This window comes from Mobula birostris, chromosome 12, assembly GCF_030028105.1.
Source record: "Mobula birostris isolate sMobBir1 chromosome 12, sMobBir1.hap1, whole genome shotgun sequence".
NCBI lineage: Eukaryota > Metazoa > Chordata > Chondrichthyes > Myliobatiformes > Myliobatidae > Mobula > Mobula birostris.
Genome location: NC_092381.1, coordinates 53,101,518 through 53,126,878, shown reverse-complemented (window position 1 = coordinate 53,126,878; position 25,361 = coordinate 53,101,518). Strand labels below are relative to the sequence as shown.

Here is a 25,361-nt window from a genome sequence, read left to right as displayed (position 1 = left end):
AAGCAATAAACTTTGAAAATATCCAATTAATTAATGGTGGGTGCCTTGCATTGCCACTTCAATGACATATCTTCATAAACCTTTTAACTTGGCAGAGTTTCAGCAACATTCCATTTTTCCTGGCATTAGTTTTTGCCAAGTCAAATGAAGAATGCTGATTGGACAGTGTCAAAGGAAAACAAGTTTAGCCTCATTTTAATTCATGGAAAATCACCAGAAAGTACAATTATCTGTGAAAGCACTTTGGATTTAAGCCTGGATCTCATCACAATAGTTACAGACTTCTGGATTTCACAAAGGCTCTTGAGTCTCTCTTGCTTTCTGCACGATCTAAAACAGTTAATAACTGAGTGATCTTGTAAGTTGGGTAATCTAAGTTTGGCAGTTTTTCTGAACAGCTTTTTAATCTGTTGGAGAGACTGTACAACGGTGCTAGCCTAGAATGGAAGTTCAGAATCTTTCCTTTTTAAATCTGTTGTCAAGAGAGGTGTGGACCATTGCAGTGTTTTTATTTGTTTTCCTGATTGTGTTTGATGTTCTCCACACTCGTGTTCCCAAGAATTTTCCACCTGGTCCCTTTGGACTGCCGTTTTTCGGTAATATCTTTCAGCTGGACCTAAAGAATCCTCATCTCCAGTTTTGCAAGGTAACGTACACCATCGAGGAAATTTGTTCAGAAATGTAACTGTGCTTGTACTGCTGCCACAAAACAGCAAATTTCACATTATGTGTCAGTGGTAATAAATCTGTTTCGGTTTCCAAAAGTATTTAGTAGTTATAAGATAATTGCAATAGAAATGGTGACAATGTTGCAAATCTGTCAACACCTGTTAAGAATATACCATTTTATTTAAACACAAAATAATCTGCAGGTGCTGGGGTCAAAGCAACACTCACAACACGCTGGAGGAACTCAGCAGGTCGGGCAGCATCCGTGGAAACGATCAGTCAACGTTTTGGGCCAGAACCCTTTGTCAGGACTGAAGAGGGAAGGGGCAGGGGCCCTATAAAGAAGGTGGGGGGAAGGTGGGAAGGAGAAGGCTGGTAGGTTCCAGGTGAAAATCCAGTAAGGGGAAAGATAAAGGGGTGAGGGAGGGGAAGCAGGCAGGTGATAGGCAGGAAAGGTGAAGAAGGAATAGGGGAAAACACAATGGGTAGTAGAAGGAGGCCGAACCATGAGAGAGGGGATAGGCAGCTGGGGGAGGAGACAGAGTGAAATAGGGATAGAGGAAGGGAGGGGACGGGGATTACTGGAAGTTGGAGAATTCTATGTTCATACCAAGGGGCTGGAGACTACCCAGATGGTATATGAGGTGTTGCTCCTCCAACCTGAGTTTAGCCTCATCATGGCAGTAGAGGAGGCCATGTAAGGACATATCTGAATGGGAATGGGAAGCAGAATTGAAGTGGGTGGCTACCGGGACCTATGTGAATGGGAATTTTATTTTGTGAAACACATACTTAGCTGATGGCATGAACCTCAATTTCTCAAATTTCCAAAATTTCCAGTAACGTGCCCCCTGCCTTCACCATTCCCCATTACCCGCTCCCTGTTCACCATTCCCTTTTCCCTCTCTCACCTTATCTCCTTGCCTGCCCATTACCTCTCTCTGATGCTCTGATGTTCCTCCCCACTTTTCTTTCTTCCATGGCCTTCTGTCCTCTCTTATTAGATTTCCTCTTCACCAGCCCTGTATGTCTTTCATCAATCAACTTCACAGCTCTTTCCTTCACCCCTCCAACTCCCAGTTTCACCTATCATGTTGTTTCTCTGTCCTCTTCCCCCACCTTTTAAATCTACTCCTCATCTTTTTTTTCTCCACTGCTGCTGAAGGGTCTTGATCCAAATCATTGACTGTACTCTTTGCCATAGCTGCTGAATAGCCTGCTGAGTTCCTCCAGCATTTTATGTGTGTTATTTCCAAGAATATACCATTTTGTTTTGTGACACACATATTTACCATTTACTGTAAATGGTAATTCACAAGTGTAGAATGTGTAGGTTATTGGGTATCTCACTACAAATAAACAAAAATACAGCAATTATTTTTAATCTATGTGTAGGTCTTTATTATTTTGCTCCACGTTTCAGTTTAGCTGTTGAGCAATTAGATCTTTGTATCATTTCATTAATTTGAGGATTGAAGAAGAGTAGCAATAACAGATGAAGATCAAGATGTTCCAATTTTCAATAGTAGATTAACTCATTAATAACTTGCTAAATAAAATCCGGGCCCAGTGTTTTCAAGTGTTTAAAGATTGGTTTAAAATTACAGATCTTACGAAATAATGTTCAGAACTATTTTCATTTGGGACATGTAAGCTCTTCTTTGCAAGTATACCCAAAATTTTGTGACTGACATAACAAGCCAAATACTAATAGAGTATATCTTTTACAGTTTGCAGAGAAGTATGGAGATATTTTTAGCCTGAGGATTGGATATTCTTACCTTGTTGTCATAAATGGTTTAAAAGCTTTTAAAGAGGCTGTGGTTCACCAGACAGATGTTTTTGCAGGAACAGCAACATTTCCAATTTTTGATGATATTGTCAAGGGACACGGTAAGTAGTTTGTTTAATTGTTTTATTTCTTTGCTCAGAACTGGATAATTGTAGGAACTTCTAATTTATGAAATATGTTATCTGTTATAGAATGATGTAGGCAGGATTTTCACCAAAAGGTAAAATGAAAATCTTTATACTTGAGGAGTATTCTAGTTCTTCAGTGTGCATATTTTTAACACAGCAATGAAAGCCTTAGAGACAGGAAAGTATGTGTTCACATATCCAAGAGCAGTACTGAGTTGCAAATAATGTTTGGCTGCTTTGACTTGTTTTAGGCATCAGAGTTGTTTCTTTCAGTTTTTGACATTGTACTACAAGATTCAATTTCTATTTTATCGAAATTCACAAAGTACTGTGGTCAAATATCAAGACTGTCTCAAAGAAGAAACGAAGGGATGAAATAGAAAATCAGTTGATTCTTAAGACTCTTTCACAAAGATGTCAACAAACAAATACTTGCAATTTTGAAGGAACACATGTTGCATATAAATTAATTGGTCTCCTTGGTGATGCAGGGGAGTGAAAAGAATGCTTGTGTGTGAATCTAAAAGCACACAACAAAGGTTTCAATTGCAAACATTATTTTCTGGTATAAACAAGAAAGTGGAATAATTCAAAAATGCTAAAAACAACAGATGCTTGAAATCTGACATAAGAATGGCCAATGTTGGAACTATACTGCATGCTAGACAACATCTGTGCAGAGAGAAAAGACGGTGATGAGTCATGTTGAAGACCTGTTATCAGAACTCAGAAATGATGGAAGTTGAACATGTTTGAGTCGCACATAAACAGGAGTGATGGAGACATGGAAAAGATTGCCTGAGAAAAGGGTGGAAATTGGGGAAATAAACAATGAACAATCTCTCTTTCTCTTATCCCTTTGTTCACTCTGCTCATTCTCCTCCTCTGCAACGCAAAACATGTTCAACTTATGGTATTTCCTAATTCTGTTGTTTAGGTCTACAAAGTAAAATGTTAATGCCATTTTTTCCCACAAATATTGCATAATTCCCATGTTTTCTGGTTTTTACTTACAGTGAGTGGAATTATTCCACATGAAGTTGAAATGAGTGTGCTATATATACTTTCTCCATGCTGGGATATGCAGATAATTCCTTATGCTTTTCAGAACTCACTCAGCAAGTGAAGATTTTTGAAGCAAGTTTCTACAGAGCCCATAAAATCCATTGTTTTTTCATAATATTTTAATATGTTATGAAGTTGAACAGCAAATTGAAGATAAGAAATTTCATTGTGAATCTCTGCAGTTTTCTCCCCAAGAAGCAGTAGAAGCAAAGTTACGAAGTATATTTCAGAAAAAGATTAATAGATATTTGCAGGCAAAGGGAATCAAAAATATAAGACTTCAGTGAAGAAAGGAGACACTGGTTCTCGAACAAGGGCCCATTGTTTAGAAATAAGATCTTGAAAATCGATCGAGAAGACAAAACTTACGTATAATTGGTCTACCCGAGGATGTTGAGGATGGAGACCCTTTAATATTCTTTGCTCAACGTTTAAAGGATAGGTTCAGTTCAGTTTTTCCCAACGAGCCTCCATTACTTGACTGTGCGCACCGTATACGCGGTTATAGTCGGCATCGGCTGTATCCAAACCGAGACCAATTACTCTTCGTTTCCATTATGTTAATGTTAAAGAACAGCTTCTCCAGACTGCTCCTCGGCAAGGGATGATCAATTATCGCCAGCATTCCTTCAAGATAGTTCAAGATTACAGTCCCGAAGTGATGAAAGAGCGACTGACTTTTAAACCTCTGATGTCGGAATGTTATCAAAAAATCTCAAACCGGCATTATTGTACCCTGCACGCCTAAGAATTTCTCTTCCTGATGGATCTCGTCGCATCTTCCATTCCATAACCGCCGCTCGAGGGTTTTCGGATGATAACTACCCATCTGATACGGACACCGCCCTTTAACTAATGTTCTGTGCTCTCAGTATCAGCTTTTTTCCTGGTGGTTTTTAAAAAAAAACCTTCTTCTACCGTACGATGAAAGTTTTTAATAAGATCAAGATTTTTATTTTGTGCTTACTACTATAGTTATTACTTTACAACTTATATGTGAATAACGTTACTTTCTTTTAGTTAATTTTTCCTTAACTTTTTGTTTTCCGATATTATTACTAACGATTTGATCTGACGATCATTTTCAGTTATATGTTCTTTATTTTTGTTTCTGTACAATTAAAAGGGCGATTTGTTTTTCTTTTTGCATAATCTCCTTTGTTCTTTTTGGGACGCCATGTTCTTATGTTTCTTCTTCCCATAATCCCCTTTTTTGGAAGCAATATTTTATTTACTCTCATTTATAATTAACTAATTGTACATATTGATGCTAACTTTTTCTTATTTATGTATCTTAGTAATTATACTATGTAGATTATTTTAGTATAGTGTTTAATTTTTTTATACATATCAGTTTCCAGGACGTCATCTATATAACATATAGCTTTGGAGTTGCCTCCTGCAGAAATGGGGTTAGATTTAGTATTAGTTAGTTCTTTCTTCAGCCTTTTCTGGCTTAGTTCAGGGTTCTTGGGGATAGAGGGTGAGGTAGTCTTTTTCTTTTTTAGTTTTTTCTATTGGGCTGATTTAGTACTACAAAGATGTCTGCCGTGTCGGGATTTCCGGTTCCTCTCTGAACATGTTTTCCTCTTCCAATTCCATGAGTTCACATTGTGGTTAACCCTTTACTCACCAAAGGGTTAATCCTAAATTATGGCTCACATTATTAATTTTGTCTCTTGGAATACAAATGGTTTAAACCATCCAATAAAACGGAAAAAGATTTTCAAAGTATTCCAAAGACTGAATGCTCATATTATTTTTGCACAAGAAACTCATGTAAGGAAAGAGGATAATCAACACTTCTTTAAGTTCTGGAAAGAAACATACCACTCAAACTCCCAAGCCAAAGTTAAAGGTGTTTCAATTTTTATAGATCCCTCAATTACATTTATTCATCAAGACATTATCTCAGATCCTAATGGTAGATTCTTGTTAATCACTGGGTTACCTTTTAATAAAAAGGTTGCTATGGTTAATGTTTATGCTCCGAATGTGGATTATCCTGAATGTCTTAAACACATATTCACTTCCTTTCCTAACTTAAATAAGTATATGTTGATAATGGGCAGTTACTTTAATTTATGTTTGAACCCTATGTTGGACAGATCCATAGGTAGTCCGGCTTTACCGAATAAGTTGGCTACTCTTATTAACTCTTTTATGTTTGATTCTGGGATTTCAGAAATTTGGAGATTTCTACAGCCAAGGGATAAAGAATTCACACTCTTTTCACGTTGATCGCTCTGATTCTCGAATTGACTATTTTTTTATTGACTCTCGATTAATCCCATCTGTAATTGATTGTAATTATGACATTATCGCCATTTCAGATCATGCTCCAATGAAACTTTCTATCAAGTTAATGGATACTTCTTGTACTAATAGACAATAGCGATTTAACCCCATTTTGCTTCAAGACTTGGACTTTGTCAAGTTTATAAGTTTGTCAAGTTGATTTCTTTTTTGTAATTATTACTACGGAAGAAGTTTCCAATGGAATAGTTCGGGACGCTTTTAAAGCTTATATCCGTGGTCAGATTATTTCCTATTCAGCTGGCTTGAAAAAATGTGCTGAGAATGAAATACTCTTGTTGGTTGATGAAATTAAAGAAATTGATAAAAAAAAATACGCTATTTCTCCCAGTACGGAGCTGTACAAACACAGAGTTGAACTTCAATTGGAACATAGCTTACTATTAACGTCCTCGATTGAAGATCAATTAATGAGAACTAAAAGTGATTTTTATATTCATAGTGATAAATCGGGTAAATTATTGGATAATCAATTGAAATTTGCTTCGGTTAAACATCAAATTACTAAGATTCGCAAACAGGATGATACTTTGACAGATGATCGTGACGGGATAAACAAAACCTTTCAAGAATTTTATACCTCTTTATATCACTCTGATTTTCCTCATGATTTTAATACCATGCATGATTTTTTAAGTAAACTGAATTTTCCAAAATTATCACCCGAAGATTGCTTATCATTAGAAACTCCTATTGCAGAGGAAGAAATAATAACTGCAATCTCATCATTGAATTCTGGTGAAGCTCCCGGTCCGGACGGGTTTACAGTGGAATTTTTAAAATCCTTTTCCTCTATTCTCTCTCCGTGGTTGTCTAGAATATTCAAAGAAGCAATCAGTTTAGGTAAATTACCACAATCGTTTTATGAAGCCTCTATTTCCTTAATTATTAAAAAGAATAAAGATCCTACTGATTGTGCATCATACAGACCGATATCTCTTTTGAATGTAGATTCAAAAATTTTTTCAAAAATTTTAGCAACTAGGTTTGAGAAGGTATTACCTCAAATTATATCTATGGACCAAACTGGATTTATTAAAAATCGTTATTCATCCTTTAATATTAGGAGGTTAATGAATATTGTTTACAATCCTTCACTTATTACCCCGGAATGTATTATCTCATTAGATGCTGAGAAAGCCTTTGACAGAGTTGAATGGCCTTATTTATTTAGTGTGCTTGAGAAATTTAATTTTAGTTTGATATTTATATCTTGGATTAAATTGTTATATTATTCCCCGGTAGCTTCGGTTTGTACTAATAATCAAAGATCTCCCTTTTCTCGTCTATTTCGTGGTACTAGGCAAGGATGCCCTCTTAGTCCTTTACTATTTAATATTGCCCTTGAACCTTTAGCAATTGCTATCCGTGACTCGCCCAATATTTGTGGTATTACCCATGGAAGCAAAATACATAAATTATCACTATATGCAGATGAATTGTTATTATATATCTCTAATCCAGAGAAGTCAATTCCTGCTATTCCAGCTTTGTTGGCCCAATTTAGTAATTTTTCTGGCTACAAATTAAATCTTAATAAGAGTGAATTATTTCCCCTAAAAAAGCAGGTACCTATTTATGGATGTTTACCATTTAAATTGGTTACTGACTCATTTAGGGATTATAATTACGAAAAAGTATAAAGATTTATTTAAAGCTAATTTTTTACCTTTAATTGATCAGATTAAACTTTTGTTTACTATATGGTCACCAATATCTCTGTCTTTGATTGGTCGGATTAATGCTATTAAGATGATTATTTTGCCTAAATTTCTGTATGTATTTCAATCAGTTCCAATTTTTATCCCAAAATCTTTTTTCGATAATGTTGATTCAAAAATTTCCTCATATATATGGCAGAACAAAAATCCTAGGCTAGGTAAAAGGTATTTACAGAAATCTAAAAAAGAGGAGGGGCTCGCCCTCCCGAATTTTAGATCTTATTATTGGGCAATTAATATTCGATACTTAAAATTTTGGTTACGAGATTTGGATGTATCTTTAAATCCACATTGGGTAAATCTTGAATGTAATTCATTACAAGGATCTTCTTTGGGTTCGGTTTTAGGAACTTCGCTTCCTTTTATTTCTTCTAAATTGTATAAACAAATGAATAATCCAATAGTTAAGCATGCTTTACGTATATGGTTTCAATTCCAAAGATTTTTTGGGTTTAATCAATTTATTTTAGCAAGTCCTATTATATTTAATTTCCTTGTTCAACCTTCCACTATGGATCAAGCTTACTTTGATTGGAAAACAAAGGTATAGTACGTTTTCGTGATTTATTTTTGGATAATTGTCTCGTGTCTTTTGATCACTTTCTAATTAAAATAATTTACCCAGATCTCACTTTTTTAGATACCTACAGATTAGAAACTTTTTAATTACTGCTTCTCCTAATTTTCCACACTCATATCCAATGGATACGTTGGAAAAAATTTTAGATCTAAATCTCTCTCAGAAAAGTGCTGTAGCAATTATTTATAACATGAATATAAATTTATGTCCTGATGTTTCCAATAAAATTAAAACTGATTGGGAAAGAGAATTTAAGATTATTATGCCGATTGAAAAATGGGAAAAAATTCTTCAATTGGTTAATTCATCCTCTAAATGTGCTGAACATGTTTTGATACAGTTTAAAGTAGTGCACAGGGCTCATATGTCCAAAGGTAAACTATCTCGTTATTATTCTTATATTAATCCTATATGTCATTCCGAGATAGTTGTCATTCCGAGATAGCTTCTTTAACTCACATGTTTTGGTCATGTCCTTTGTTGGAAAAATATTGGAAAGATATTTTTGATATTATTTCAACGGTTTTGAATACAGACTTACAACCTCACCCAATTACTGCTATTTTTGGATTACCAATGATAGACTCAAATCATTTAACCTCTTCAGCTTGTTGGATGATTGCATTTCATACTTTAATGGCTAGAAGATCCTTTTTGCTGAATGGGAAAGAGATTAACCCTCCTACTGTATTCCACTGGTTTTCACAAGCTATGTTGTGTTTAAATTTGGAAAAAATTAGAAGTGTGGTTTATGACCCTTCCATTAAATTTGAAAAAACTTGGTGGCCATTTATTCAACATTTTCATATGATGTAATTTGACCATTTCCAAACTTATTTTACTTCCCTGTAGTGTTGGTTGAGAGGAATGGAGTCGTTGACACTAAGGTTTTCTTTTCTTCCATTTTTACGTTGTTAAAATTGCCCAAGTCTTTTTCGTTTAGTTGACTAGTTCTGTTTAGATTAGTTTTTTTGGGGGGTGGAGATTGTTTTTTTTAAATTATTTTTTCTTTTTCATGATTTTTCTCCAGTTTTTTTTTGTTCTGTATTATTCATTGTTACCCTACATGATAGGGAGTTTTGTCAATTTATACTATTTGGTTTTATAATTACTCATCTTAAGTATAACAATGTATTTCCAACAATTTTGTATTATTGCTATGTTATGTTTATATTTTATGAAACTAATAAAAAGATTGAAAAAGAAAGAAAGAAGGAAAGAAAGAAATAAGATGTTCACCCATTTAAGACGGGCAAAATTTTCTCTATTAGAGTCATGAGTGTTTAGACATCTTTTTCTCAAAGCAGAGTGAAAGCAGGATCATTGAATGAACAGACACCTGATGAGTAATGGAGTAGAATATTGAAGTTTTAATCAGCACAGCATTGATCTTAATATATATCAAGAGTGGACGAGAGGCAGGGTGGCCTTCTGGTTTTAATTTCACACTTACAGTATATGATCAAAGAACCTGTACTCCTACATAATCTAGACATATCAGTCAATGTAATTCTAAAACTAGTCATTGTTCTTAATAATAGATGCATTATCAAATCTTTACAATGTCAACTGAGTCAACCTCACTCGTCTCCAAAACAAACAAGTTTATCCCATCAGTTCATACTTCTTTATAAAATATAGGAGCAGAATTAGCTGCATCAAGTCTGCTCCACCATTCAATCATAGATGATTTATTATTCCTCCTCAATCCCATTCTTTTACCTTCTCCCCAAAACCTGTGATATCCTTGCTAATATCAACCTCCTTTTCAATGACGGGGACTTCACAGCCATCTGTGGCAACGAATTCTATAGGTGCACCACTCTCTTGCTAAAGAAATTACTTCTCATCACTGCTCAAAAGAGATGTCCTTCTGTACTGCCCTCTCTTCGTAAACTCTTCCACAATTGGAAAAATCCCTGCCACGTCCACTCTATCTAGGCTTTCGAATACTCAGTGAGATTCCCCCTTCATTCTTCTAAACTCCAGTGAGTACAGGCCCAGAGCGATTAAATGCTCCTCATACAATAGCCCTTTCATTCCTGGGATTATTCCCATCAACCTCCTTTGAGCTCTCTCCAATGCCAACATATCCTTTCAAGATATGCGGTCTAAAACTGCTCAAAGTACTCCAAGTGCGGTCTGATCAATGCCTCGTAAGGCCTCAGTGTTACACTTCTTCCTTATATTCTAGTCCTCTAGAAATGAATACTAACATTTTATTTGCCTTCCTTACTGCTGATTCTATCTGCATTTTAACCTTTAGGAATTTCACAGATTCACCACTCTCTGGTTAAAAACAGTTCCTCCTCATCTCCATTCTAAAAAGACACCACTCTATTCTGAGGCTGTGTCCTTTGGTCTTAGACTCTCCCACCACAGGAAACATCCTCTCCACATCCACTCTATCAAGACCATTCACTATTTGATAGGTTTCAATGAGGCCACCCCTCATTCTTCTGAATTCTGATGAATACAGCCCCAGAGCCATCAAATACTCTTCATATGACAAGCCATTCAATCCTGGAATCATTTTTGTGAACCTCTTTTGAACCCTCTCCAGTTTAAAGATAAAGGGCCCAAAACTGATCACAATACTCCAAGGGAGTCCCCACCAGTGCTTTTTAAGCCTCAACATTATATCCTTGCTTTTATATTCTATATTTCCTCTTGAAATGAATGCTAACATCACATTCGCCTTCCTCACCACAAACTCAACCTGCAACTTAACCTTTGGGAATCCTACACAAGGACTCCAAAGTCCTTTTGCACCTCAGGTTTTTATATTTTCTCTCCATTTAAAAAATAGTCTACCCATTTACTTCTTCCACCAAAGTACACGACACAAATTTCACAACTTTGTATTTCACCTGCCACTTCTTCGCCAATTCTTCTAATCTGTCCAAGTTCTTCTGTAGCCTCTCTGCTTCCTGAAAACTACTTGCCCCGCCCCACCTATGTTTGTATTGTCTGAAAACTTTGCAACAAAGCTATCAATCCCATCATCCAAATCATTGGCATATCATCCAAACCATATGCATGCAAAGTAATGGACCCAACACCTACCCCTGTGGAACATTGTTAGTCATTGGAAATCAACCTGAAAAGGCTTCCTTTTTTCCCAGTCTTTGTCTTCTGCCAGTCAGCCGATCTTATGTCGGTAGTTCTACCTTTCCTGTCATACCATGTGGTCTCGGCTTAATTAGCAACTTCATATTGAGCCCTTTTTCATTGGTTTGATAACTGTTTTAGTGAACACCTATGTTTGCCTGAGGAATCTTCTATGAATGGTATCTACCCTCTATGATGGTAGAGCATGGCATGTGCCAGCGGGTAAGGTTTAAAATGTGTTAGGATATTTTTTGGCATGATTTTTTGTGTCCTAAGGACAATGTCATATACAGACGTTTGGTTCCAATGGTGGTAGATACTGTTTGTGCTGATCCCAGATATGAGCTTAACAATGAATGAGTTTTGAAGCCAACAATTAGTTGTCACCAGGAAAATCAGAACAGAGCCAAGAAAACACAGCACTCAGCTGGGTTATTTATAATCAAATATAAGATATCTTTACCCACTTGGTTGTTGGGAAGGTTTACTATCCATATCAATTTCTTTACAAGGAATTCTCTTATTTTTCCATCCAGGCTACATAGACCACTCATAAATCATTACAAATGCCACCTGTATTTCACTGCACAGGTATACAGTTCTCGGATGGAAACGTATGGAAAGAGCAACGGAAGTTTGCACAAATGACATTACGAAGATTTGGTGTTGGGCAAAAGTCTTTGGAAGTACAAATTCTTGCGAAAATTAAAGATCTTCAAGATGCATTCAAACAAGAGAAGGGTAAGTTTATTCTACTTTTTGTTTTGGATATAATGCCATTGGACTGGATTTTGTGTAATGATGCAAAATTATTTTTTGATATCAGTGGTAAAAACAGACAGCAATTTCTATAAGATATGTGTTGCCATTTGAATATTGCATTCCTCTAGACTTGTAAGCTCTTCAAATAAACATCCATTTACTATGCAAAACTGATGAGCGTTTCCACCCGAACAAAAGTGTCAGGTAGTACATTACAGATTCCTATTACTCTCTGGTTAAATAAATTTTCCTCGTATCCCCTCTATTCATTTTACCTTTGAATTTAAATCCATGCTCATTTCTGACTCTAGAAACTACATGAAATATATCCTTGAAATTTAGTCTATCTGAGTTTGCAATTTCAGACAGCTCACTCAATTGTCCCAAACGGAAGAGCAGGAGCATAATAATTTTTGCTCATAGGTGCATATTCTAGCTTTATTAACTCCTTCATGGGTTACCAGATATCCTCTCGAATGGATACTTTTTGTATTTAATACTGGTGTGATGGAAAACCCCCAGCACAGATCACTATGTTTTTAAGGGCAGCAAATATTGATATAACTTTTTGGTTGCAGACCAACTTCTTAATATTAAACACACAGCGTATATTTTCCTTGCCTGAATATAGTGATAAGTCAATTATAAGTCACTTATAAGTCAATAGCATCATAACATTTTAAGTAACATTTGGATATTAAACACACAGCGCATATTTTCCCCGTATGAACATATAAAATCATTGCAACACATCAATATCGCTGAATCAGTGGGAGCCCTGGGCTTGTTTCCCTGCAACAAGACAGTCCTATCGAGGGGTGATGGGAGACAGTGATACTCGAAGGGGGTTCCTTATGTCCAGTCTATTCCGCAATTTAGTTTTTGCTGCATTCATTGCAGAAAACACCGCTTCGCAGAGATATGATGTTGGAAATGGAAGCAACATTTTTAGTGCTTTCATGGCTATCTCAGGATATTCAGCCTTGACTTTGATCCAGAATGCCGGCAGAGATGTTATGTCAAATATACTTTTCAGCCCACCGTCATCTGCAAGCTCGAGGAATTGATCTTCTTCCTGTGCTGACATGGATGATTCACCAGGGACATTCACAAATGGGTCACGGACCCATTCCTTTGCACGTCTTGGGTCATTTGTGGTTGGGAAGTAACGCTCAAATTCTGTCGACAGCGAAGATAGGTAATCGCGCACCAGCTGTGAGAAGGATGGTGCAGCCTCAGTCTCTCCCAAAATCGCAGCTAATGTTGGTATTAAGTCAAATATGCCCCTGTCCACTTGCCGTCCCCACAGTTCCATTTGGGCTTTGAAAGCAGACACTTTATCTACCAACTTGAAGACAGTTGTCATTCTCCCCTGAAGTGACAAATTGAGTTCATTGAGCAGGTTGAAGATGTCACACAGACAAGCAAGTGTTGCTATCCACTCCTCATCACTGAAGTGTGCTACCAGTGGTGACTTTTTTTCCTGAAAGAAATCTCTGTAGCTGCTCTCTTAACTCAAAAATCCTTGCCAGGACTCTTCCCCTTGATAACCACCTGACCTCAGTGTGCTAGAGAAGGTGTTTGTGCTCTGCATCCATTTCCTCGCAAAACTGCTCAAACAGATGTGAGTTAAGGGCTTTTGCTTTGATGTGATTGATAACTTCAACAATGTCACCCAATATGCTGTGAAGATCAGGTGACATTTTTCGGCTAGCCAGCATTTCCCTATGTATGACACAGTGTGTAGACTAGCATTCAAGAGCAATCTCTTTGACTCAGGTAGTGAAACCAGACAGCCGTCCAGTCATAGCTGCAACCCCATCTGTGCATATTCCAACACAGAATGACCAGTGCAGTTTGCCTGACATGTAGTCATTCAAAGATTTGAATTGCTCTGCCCCAGTTGTGTTAGTTGGCAGCAGCAGTGCACACAACATATCCTTGTGCACATTGCCTTGAAATATATATCGCACATAAACCAGCAGTATTGCTTTGTTGTCGACATCGGTAGACTCGTCAACCTGGATAGCATACCATGGTGACTCGTTAAGCCATTCCAACAGTTGTGCTTTGATGTCCTCTGCTATGTCATCGATTCTCATTGAAACTTTGGTAGCTGAAATAGAAACTTGTGCCATCTAATTCCGTCTACCGGAATTAGTCCTTACTCTTAATAATTTCACCTTTGGCTCCTCCCACTTCCTCCAATCTAAAGGTGTAGCCATGGGCACCTGTATGGGTCCCAGCTATGCCTGCCTTCTTGTTGGCTTTGTGGAACAATCTATGTTCCAAACCTATTCTGGTATCTGTCCCCCACTTTTCCTTCGCTACATCGACAACTGCAGTGGCGCTGCTTCCTGCATGCATGCTGAGCTCGTTGACTTCATTAACTTTGCCTCCAACTTTCACCCTGCCCTCAAGTTTACCGGATCCATTTCCGACACCTCCCTCCCCTTTCTAGATCTTTCTGTCTCTATCTCTGGAGACAGCTTATCTACTGATGTCTACTATAAGCCTACGGACTCTCACAGCTATCTGGACTATTCCTCTTCTCACCCTGTCTCTTGCAAAAGTGCCATCCCCTTCTCGCAATTCCTCCGTCTCTGCTGCATCTGCTCTCAGAATGAGGCTTTTCATTCCAGGACGAAGGAGATGTCCTCCTTTTTTAAAGAAAGGGGCTTCCCTTCCTCAACCATCAACTCTGCTCTCAAACACATCTCCCCCATTTCACGCACATCTGCTCTCACTCCATCCTCCCACCACCCCACTAGGAATAGGGCTCCCCTTGTCCTCACCTACCACCCCACCAGCCTCCGGGTCCAACATCTAATTCTCCGTAACTTCCACCACCTCCAACGGGATCCCACCACTAAGCACATTTTTCCCTCCCCCCCACCCACTTTCTGCAGGGATCGCTCCCTACGCGACTCCCTTGTCCATTCGTCCCCCCCATCCCTCCCCACCGATCCCTCCTGGCACTTATCCTTGTAAGAAGAACAAGTGCTACATGTGCCCTTACACTTCCTCCCTTACCACCATTCAGGGCCCCAGACCGTCCTTCCAGGTGAGGTGAGACTTCACCTCTGAGTTGGCTGGGGTGATATACTGCGTCCGGTGCTCCCGATGCGGCCTTCTATATATTGGTGAGACCCGACGCAGACTGGGAGATCATTTCGCTGAACACCTGTCTGCCAGAGAAAGCAGGATCTCCCAGTGGCCACACATTTTAATTTCACATCCCATTCCCATTCTGGTATATTTATCTACGGAATCCTCTACTGTAAAGATGAAGCCACACTCAGGTTGGAGGAACAACACCTTATATTCTATCTGGGTAGCCTCCAACCTGATGGCATGAACATTGACTTCTCAAAGTTCTGCTAATGCCCCACCTCCCCCTCGTACCCCATCCATTATTTATTTATTTATATACACACATTCTTTTCTCTCTCTCTCCTTTTTCTCCCTTTGGCCCTCTCACAAAACCCCTTGCCCATCCTCTGTGCTTCCCCCCCCCGCCCTTTCTTTCTCCCTAGGCCTCCTGTCCCATGATCCTCTCCTATCCCTTTTGCCAATCACCTGTCCAGCTCTTGGCTCCATCCCTCCCCCTCCTGTCTTCTCCTATCATTTTGGATCTCCCCCTCCCCCTCCTACTTTCAAATTTCTTACTAGCTGTTCTTTCAGTTAGTCCTGACGAAGGGTCTGGGCCCGAAGCGTCGACTGTACCTCTTCCTAGAGATGCTGCCTGGCCTGCTGCGTTACCAGCAACTTTTATGTGTGTTGCTTGAAATTCCAGCATCTGCAGATTTCTTTGTACCTGTGCCATCTTGTTAGCTGCAGCTTCTCCCAACAGCTCACAGCAAATGTCCTTGGCAGCAGGCAGAATCAATTCTTCACCAACAGTGAAAGGCTTCTTAGCCTTAACAATACGGCTAGCCACTAAGTACGACGCTCTCAGAGCAGCAGCATTTGTGGAGGTGGTGGCTCTCAGCACTTGCTTCTGTCCGCTTCCTCACATTTTTTTTCTGCTCAAGAAACCCAACAGGTTTGTCTTTAAGTTCAGGGTGCTTGGACTCAAGGTGCCGAAGCAGTTTTGAGGGCTTCATTGCCTCATTAGACAGCTTGTCTCCACCTATCACACACACAGTGCTTGCGAGTCACCGATCACATTAAAGCCATATTTTATGTACGACTTGTCGTATTTTCTGTTGAAGGACGTTTTCTTTTTTTTCTGCAGTCTCGGCCTCAGCTGTCTCTGCGTTATCTATATCGTTAGGCCACTTTCCCATATTCCTCTTCCAAAGATACTCTCAAGCGACGTTTGTTTTTAATGATCGAACGATAACCTCACGGGGATAATGACCTCGCATGTGTTCAAGTTCAACAGTGAATGTAACAGAGAATGAGGAAAGGTGCAGCTGACTCATATCATTTCATACCACCAAATCAAATCCTTTCCTCATGGCCCGGTAGCTCATGCTTTGCGGCCCGGTGATTGGGGACCACTGATTTATGGAGTCTGAGATCCAGATACCAGGAATCAATTTATTTATATAATTTAGCAACTAAATGTTCCTAGCTGATTTCCTGGGGCCTTCCTCACTCACAACTCTTCACTGCTTTGTTATGTTCAATCTCCTATCAACACTTCATACTTCGTTAAAGATTTTAATATATGCCCTGTTAATGCACATGAACTCTCAAATTGAAAAGTGAAGCAATAACCTGAACTATAATCTCGACATCAAAACAAATAATTTTGAAACATTCAGCAGTTTTCAGGTTGGGAAAAAGAAACAGCTAATGCTTGAAGACCTTTAGTCAGCAAATAGAAATCCGGTCCTTGACCTCAATTATTAACTGTGAATTCTTTTCACTACCAGATTTCCTGAGTGCTTCAGCAATATCTGCTTCTGTTTCAGTTTTCGGGAATCTGCAGTTTTTTATTAGTAGTGTGATCACTCAAGTAAAGTATGATGATCTATAAAAGTTCCCTTTTGGTGGATCTTCAGGTGGCTGTTAGAGGACTGTGGTTCAGTCTGAGACGTCAACTGTCCATTTCTCTCCATAGATGCTGCTTGACCCACTGAGTTTACCAAGTTTTTTTTTTGTGTTGCTTCTGCTACAGAACTCCAGTGTCTTAACTTACAAAACAGCTCACTTGCCGTGAACATGTGAAAACTCCGTATGGATTCAGGATTGGCAATTCCTCCTCCAGTGAAAGAAAAATCATGTGACGGCAATTGCAAGGGTAAATGACACAGAAAGCATGTGTCTGGAGCATGGTTAAAGCAAAAAAAAAAATCTGATAACCTTTAGAACCTTTCGTAACAACATGACAGGGAACACAAGGAACGACCTTGCCAGTATTAATCAGAATAAACCACAGCAGATCCCCATAGTAAGAAGAATTATACTAAGCAACATGAAGAATGTGCACTGAGTAGTTGTTGCTGCCATCTGGTGCCTACCTGAGTGATGTCTGAATCACAAACAATTTTAAAGAATGAAGTTTCTTATTCAAACAGTGAATGGGGGAAAACAATCAGTGGAATCAGCAGCAATCTACACATCTGTGCAGCATTAGAAGTTTGCTTACATCTGTTTTTGGTCTTTCAAGTGGTAGTTGCTGCGTGTTCAGAAAGCAAGCTTAGAAAACATAAGATCTCCTGCCCAGGACAATGAATATCCATCACAGCATATAAATATTTTTAAAAAGGCATAAAACTTCTCTGAGGGGCTGCTTTGTTCAGTTTCTGATGTCACTGTTTCAGTGGTGTTTTTCCAGGGAAACCCATCCCCCCCTCCCCATCTCTATTCTCAGAATCTAGAAGAAAAAACTGAAAGCCTCAGAGCAAGAATGCAGTGCCAGCAGGACATCAGGAACTGTTCTGCACTCTGGTTCAGAGGCATGGCTCGCCCTCAGCCCTCAACAGTGCACTCCAACCTCAGGGCTTCACCCACCACCACATGGAATGGACAGCAGATTCGGGCAAATGCAGAGGTGGTGGTATTTGCTTCATGATTAAAGTATCATATTGCACAGGGATGGCATTTCTGCCTCATTCCTGCTCCCCTGACCTGGAACACGCAGTTGTCAAACATCATCCATTCCATCAGCCAAAGGAGTTCTTTCACCATCATCTTGTTTTCTGAGTACATTTCACCACTGTCAAACATAAAGATAACACAGGAGGAGCTAAGCACCATTATTAGAAGTCACAGATAGTGCACCCTGATGCCTTCCTGTTGTTCGTTTCTTAATCCGTCAGGGGATCAAATGATATGGCAGGAAGGCAGGTGAATGGGATTGAGTGGGATCTGGAATCAGTCATGAATGATCATGGGCTCAACGGTCTGAATGGCTTAATTCTGCTCCTATGTCTTATGGTTTTAAATTACAGCCTCAGTATTAATCAACGAACTTCAAAACCTTGGCCTCCATATGTCCCTCTGCAATATTATCCTTGACTTCCTCTTCAGGAGAGCACATTCAGTGCAAATCAGTATTAACCACTTCCTCCTCGCTGACCATTAACGCACACCTCAAGAATGCATGCCTAACTCGCTGTTCTACTCTTAGCACACTCATGATTGTCTAGCTAGGCACATCTATAAATTTGCCGATGTTGTTGGTAGAATCTCTGGTGGTGACAAGGAGGCATACAGGAGTGAGACAGATTGGTTCATTGAGTGGTGTCACAGCAACCTTGCACTCAATGTCAGCTAGATCGAGGAACAGATTGTGGACATCAAGAAGGGGAACTTAGGAGAGCACACACCAGTCCTCATTGAGGGATCAACAATGGAAAGGGTGAACAGCTTTAAGGTCTTAGGTGTCAACATCCCGGAGGATTTACCTTGGCACTAATTCATTGATGCAATGATGAAGAAGGCACACTGTCAGCTATACTTCGTTAGGAGTTTGAGGAGATTTAGTATGTCACCAAAGACTCTAGCAAATTTCTACAGATATAACACGGAGAGCATTCTGACTAGTTTCATCACAGCCTATTTCCAGAATTCAAAGAAGCTGTAAAGGGTCGTGGACTTAGCTAACTCCATCATAGGCACAATCCAGATATCTTCAACACTCACAACCCAGATATCTTCAACAGGGGGGTCCTGAAGAAGGTAGCATCTGTCATTAAGGATATCGGGGACAAGTCTTCTTCTCATTACTATCTTCAGGGAGAAGGTCCAAGAGCCTGAAGAACCACACAATGTTTTAGGAACAGTTTCTTCCCCTCTGCCATCAGATTTCTCAATAGTCTATGAAAACTGCATCATTATTCTTCTTTTATTCTATATATTTATGTAATATCATAGCTTATAATAACTGCTGCATCAAAACAACAAGTATCATGACATATCAATAATTATAAGCCTGATTCTGATCCTTCCCTTGATTTTAGCTTGCTGTTTCTATCCTTGTGGTCCACATTGCCAGTGCATGCAAAGTGACATTCTACCCATCTCCATTATGCTTGAAAACTATCCTGTTTCCCTGCGAATTCGTGAAGCAAAGATGCTGGGTGACTATCTCTTCCACTGCAATTTAAGTTATGGAAGAGCTTGCAGAAAGCAAATAGCTATATAGGACCCTGGTCAGACCTCACTTAGAGTACTATGCTCAGTTCTGGTCTCCTCACTACAGGAATGTGGAAACCATAGAAAGGGTGCAGAGGAGATTTACAAAGATGTTGCCTGGATTGGGGAGCATGTCCTATGAGAATAGGTCGAGTGAACTTGGCCTCTTCTCCTTGGAGCGATGGAGGATGAGAGGTGACCTGATAGAGATGTACAAGATGATGAGCGGCATTGATCATGTGGACAGTCAGAGACTTTTTTCCAGGGCTGAAATGGCTAACTTGAAAGGGCACAGTCTTAAGGTGCTTGGAAGTAGGTACAGAGAAGATGTCAGGGGTAAGTTTTTACACAGAGAGTGGTGAGTGCGTGGAATGGGCTGCCAGCGACGGTGGTGGAGGTGGATACGATAGGGTCTTATAAGAGACTCCTGGATAGGTACATGGAGCTTAGAAAAATGGAGTGCTGTGGGTAACCCTAGGTAATTTATAAAGTAAGTACATGTTGCGCACAGCATTGTGGGCTGAAGGGCCTGTACTGTGCTGTAGGTTTTCTATGTTTTCTATACTCAACAGGTTGGGTAATATCTGTGGAGCATTTGATAATTGGTTTATTATTCTCAAGTGCACTGAAATACAGTGAAAGAATTCTGTTTGTGTGCCACCCTGGCAGATCATGCCAGGCATGCTGAAAGTACAATGAAACAGTAAAGAAAAAGCAGAATGCAGAATATAGTGTCTTCAGAGCAGGTGCACTGTCAGTAAATTAAATGAAAGGTCCTGGGGTAGATTGGGAAAATGTTAATGTTTCAGAATTGGACAGGACAAAGTTGAGCAGAAGTCTAAATATAAGGATGAGAGCCATAAATATGAGGCATTGGTAACAGGAAGCCAATCAAAATTTTATCAGGATTTAGTGAGAAGTAGGAAATTGGAAATAGGGCTGTGTATGGATGAAAGAGTATGAGGTTGCCTGAGAAATGTAGGATATTCTAGATAAATGTTATGAAGAACTGTATATATTGCTACCTCCAACATGTCCTAAATCCACCTGTTGGAGCATGCAGGAACAACTGGTTCTTACTGTTTTTGAAGACTGCCTGAATCAAGTAAATGTAATGTAATATCCTAGTTATTCAACTTTAATTATTAGTTAGCTTTGAACATAAATTGCAAAGTATGTAAACCATATTTAAAAAGTATGTACGACATTCATACATTGTTAAATGAATAGGCTATTGAGAATAACTTTTAATATTCAACGTGTTCTGCTTTCAGGACAACCATTCAATCCTCAAACCAAGATATATGTATCACTTTTAAAAGTAATCTGTTCAATTGTTTTCGGAGAACATTATGGCTGGGATGATACCCATGCTGATTTTCAAGAAATCCGTCTTTTAATTGACAGATTTGCAGATTTTTTGACGAATATTTGGGTTCAGGTATGGTTACATTTGCGAGTAATATTTTTAAATATTGAATTTTGGAAAAGAAAAAATATTTGACTGAAATTAAAATCTTTTAATTTGAAAAGAGTGTATGCTACCATCACTAATCAGGCACAATCTACAGAAATTCATGAGATACATTTATGTTAACAATTTATAAGTCTAATTTCAAACTCTATTTTCAAATTGTAGTGCAGGATGATAAACTTATGGTACACGTGCCCAAGATGGCACATGCAAAATTTTTGTTAGCATGTGACATTCAGTGCCATTCCTCTAACCTTTAAACCTCACCCATTATAAAAAGATACATAATGATTATCTTTACTGCCAAATGAAGTAGTAAATTATTTTTTACAACCAAAGAGAAACCATAGAAACACTACAGCACAGAAACAGGCCTTTTGGCCCTTCTTGGCTGTGCCGAACCACTTTCTGCCTAGTCCCACTGACCTGCACACGGACCATATCCCTCCATACACCGCCCATCCATGTATCTGTCCAATTTATTCTTAAATGTTAAAAAAGAACCCGCATTTACCACTCGTCTGGCAGCTCATTCCATACTCCCACCACTCTCTGTGTGAAGAAGCCCCCCGCTAATGTTCCCTTTAAACTTTTCCCCCCTCACCCTTAACCCATGTCCTCTGTTTTTTTTTCTCCCCTTTTCTCAGTGGACAAAGCCTGGCTTGCATTCCCTCTATCTATACCCATCATAATTTTATATACCTCTACCAAATCTCCCCTCATTCTTCTATGCTCCAGGGAATAAAGTCCTAACCTATTCAACCTGTCTCTGTAACTGAGTTTCTCAAGTCCCGGCAACATCCTTGTAAACCTTCTCTGCACTCACTCTTTCAACCTTATTAATATTCTTCCTGTAATTTGGTGACCAAAACTGAACACAATACTCCAGATTCGGCCTCACCAATTCCTTATACAACCTCATCATAACATTCCAGCTCTTATACTCAAGACATTGATTAATAAAGGCCAATGTACCAAAAGCTCTCTTTACGACCCTATCTACCTGTGATGACACTTTTAGGGAATTTTGTATCTGTATTCCCAGATCCCTCTGTTCTACTGCACTCCTCAGTGCCTTACCATTTACCCTGTATGTTCTACCTTGGTTTGTCTTTCCAAAGTGCAACACCTCACACTCGTCTATATTAAACTCGATCTGCCATTTTTCAGCCCATTTTTCCAGCTGGTCCAAGTCCCTCTGCAGGCTCTGAAAACCTTCCTCACTGTCCACTACACCTCCAATCTTTGTATCATCAGCAAATTTGCTGATCCAATTTACCACATTATCATCCAGATCATTGATATAGATGACAAATAACAATGGACCCAGCACTGATCGCTGTGGCACACCACTAGTCACAGGCCTACACTCTGAGAAGCCATTCTCTACTACCACTCTCTGGCTTCTTCCATTGAGTCAATGTCTAATCCAATTTACCACCTCTCCATATATACCTAGCGACTGAATTTTCCTAACTAACCTCCCATTCGGGACCTTGTCAAAGGCCTTACTGAAGTTCATGTAGACAACATCCACTGCCTTCCCTTCATCCACTTTCCCGGTAACTTCCTCAAAAAACTCAATAGATTGGTCAAACATGACCTACCACACACAAAGCCATGTTGACTCTCCCCAATAAGTCCCTGTCTATCCAAATGCTTGTAGGTTCTGTCTCTTAGTACTCCCTCCAATAACTTACCCACTACTGATGTCAAACTCACCCGTCTATAATTTCCGGGATTACTTTTCGATCCTTTTTTAAACAACGGAAAAACATGAGCTACTCTCCAATCCTCCAGCACCTCAGCCGTAGACACCGACATTTTAAATATATCTGCTAGGGCCCCTGCAATTTCAACACTAGTCTCCTTCAATGTCCGAGGGAATACCCTGTCAGGTCCTGGGGATTTATCCACTTTAATTTGCCTCAAGGTAGCAAGCACTTCTTCCTTTTCAATCTGTACAGTTTCCATGATCTGACTACTTGTTTCCCTTAATTCCATAGACTTCATGCCAGTTTCCTTAGTAAATACAGACGAAAAAAAATCCACTTAAGATCTCCCCCACTTCTTTTGGTTCCGCACATAGCCGACCACTCTGATCTTCAAGAGGACCAATTTTATCCCTTACAATCCTTTTACTCTTAATATATCTGTAAAAGCTCTTTGGATTATCCTTCACTTTGACTGCCAAGGCAACCTCATGTCTTCTTCTAGCCGTCCTGATTTCTTTCTTAAGTATTTTCTTGCACTTTTTATACTCCTCAAGCACCTTATTTACTCCCTGTTTCCTATACATGTCATACAACTCTCTTCTTTATCAGAGTTGCAATATCCCTTGAGAACCAAGGTTCCTTATTCCTATTCACTTTGCCTTTAATGCTGACAGGAACATACAAGCTCTGCACTCTCAAAATTTCTCCTTTGAAGGCTTCCCACTTACAGATCACATCCTTGCCAGAGAACAAGATCCTTCCTCATTTCTTCAAAGTTGGCCTTCTTCCAGTTCAGAACCTCAACCCGAGGACCAGATCTATCCTTGTCCATGATCAAGTTGAAACTAATGGTGTTATGATCACTGGAACCAAAGTGCTCCCCTACACACACTTCCGTCACTTGTCCTAACTTGTTTCCTAACAAGAGATCCAACATTGCATCCCCTCTAGTTGGTACCTCTATATATTGATTTAGAAAACCTTCCTGAACACATTTTACAAACTCTAAACCATCTAGATCCCTAAAAATATGGGAGTCCCAATCAATATATGGAAAATTAAAATCCCCTACCACCGCAACTTTATGTTTCCTGCAATTGCCTGCTATCTCTCTGCAGATTTGCTCCTCCATTTCTCGCTGACTATTGGGTGGTCTATAATACAACCCCACTAATGTGACCATACCTTTCCTGTTTCTCAGCTCCACCCATATGGACTCAGTAGACAAGCCCTCTAATCTGTCCTGCCTGAGCACTGCTGTAACATTTTCCCTGACAAGCAATGGTACCCCCCCACCTTTCATTTCTCTGCCTCTATCACATCTGAAACATCGGAACCCTGGAATATTAAGCTGCCAGTCCTGCCCCTCCTGTAGCCAAGTTTCACTAATTGCTATAACGTCATAATTCCACGTGTCAATCCACGCCCTCAATTCGTCTGCCTTCACCGCAATACTCCTAGCATTGAAATATATACACCTCAGAAGATCTTTACCACCACTCACAACCTTTCTATTAGTGAATTTGCTTGAACTTTTAACATCATTTATTTTCACCCCAGCCACCCTGTCAGCTCTGGTACTGTGGTTCCCATCCCCCTGCAAATCTAGTTTAAAGCCCCCCCCCAATAGCATTAACAAACCTCCCTGAAAGGATATTGGTCCCCCTGTCGTTCAAGTGTAACCCGTCTCTCGTGCACAGGTCCCACCTGCCCCAGAAGAGGTCCCAATTATCCTGAAATCTGAAACCCTGCTCCCTACACCAGTTCCTCAGCCACTTGTTCATCCTCCAGAGCATCCTATTCTTACCCTTACTGGAATGTAGCACAGGTAGCAATTCTGAGATTACCACCCTCGAGGTCCTGCTTTTCAACTTCCTACCAAGCTCTCTATACTCACATGGAAGTGAGATGTATTCACAGGAAATGCCTGATTTCACACTGGTTGCAAGAGCATGTAACATTGAATGGTAGGTTTTGAAATACCTACAAATCTGGTGGACACACCAGTATTCGGTTAGTAAATGATTGGGCCAATTGGCATAGGTTCTGGTTTGCTTATAGTTTTTCTTCTGTCACTTGTGAGTGAACACTGGATATTTGGTGATAATAATGTTAAATACTGCATGAGATTTAGTGACTCCGTGAATATTTGTTTTATCAGAATAACATATTTACATTAGTAAAACTATGCTATTTAAGTTTATTGATGAAATATTTTTAAATTGTGCTTGCTCTTCTTGACATGTTCAGAACGTCAGATACACCAGCAAAGAAAGTAAAACATTCAAAAGATGAGAGAGGCAGCAGAGATTTTCAAGAGTGGTAGAGTAAAAGATTTGGCATGATTAAAAATGGTGATAAAGCACATAAATATGCCACAAGACTCATCCTTTTCCATTAAAAAGTTCATAATCATTGTTAGTAATTCAGTAATCAAT

General features: G+C 39.2%; 1 protein-coding gene across 1 annotated transcript in view; it reads left to right on the top strand.

Moving 5' to 3' along the window:
• Window positions 1–207: 207 nt before the first annotated feature.
• LOC140205919 (cytochrome P450 2J5-like) overlaps window positions 208–25,361 on the top strand; it is a 49,279-nt gene continuing 24,125 nt past the window's right edge. Inside the window, exons 1-4 of the mRNA XM_072273798.1 lie at window positions 208–646; window positions 2,400–2,562; window positions 11,974–12,123; window positions 21,009–21,175. Coding sequence (XP_072129899.1) covers window positions 443–646; window positions 2,400–2,562; window positions 11,974–12,123; window positions 21,009–21,175 — 684 coding nt within the window. The 5' untranslated portion in view covers window positions 208–442. The remainder of the gene's footprint in view (window positions 647–2,399; window positions 2,563–11,973; window positions 12,124–21,008; window positions 21,176–25,361) is intronic.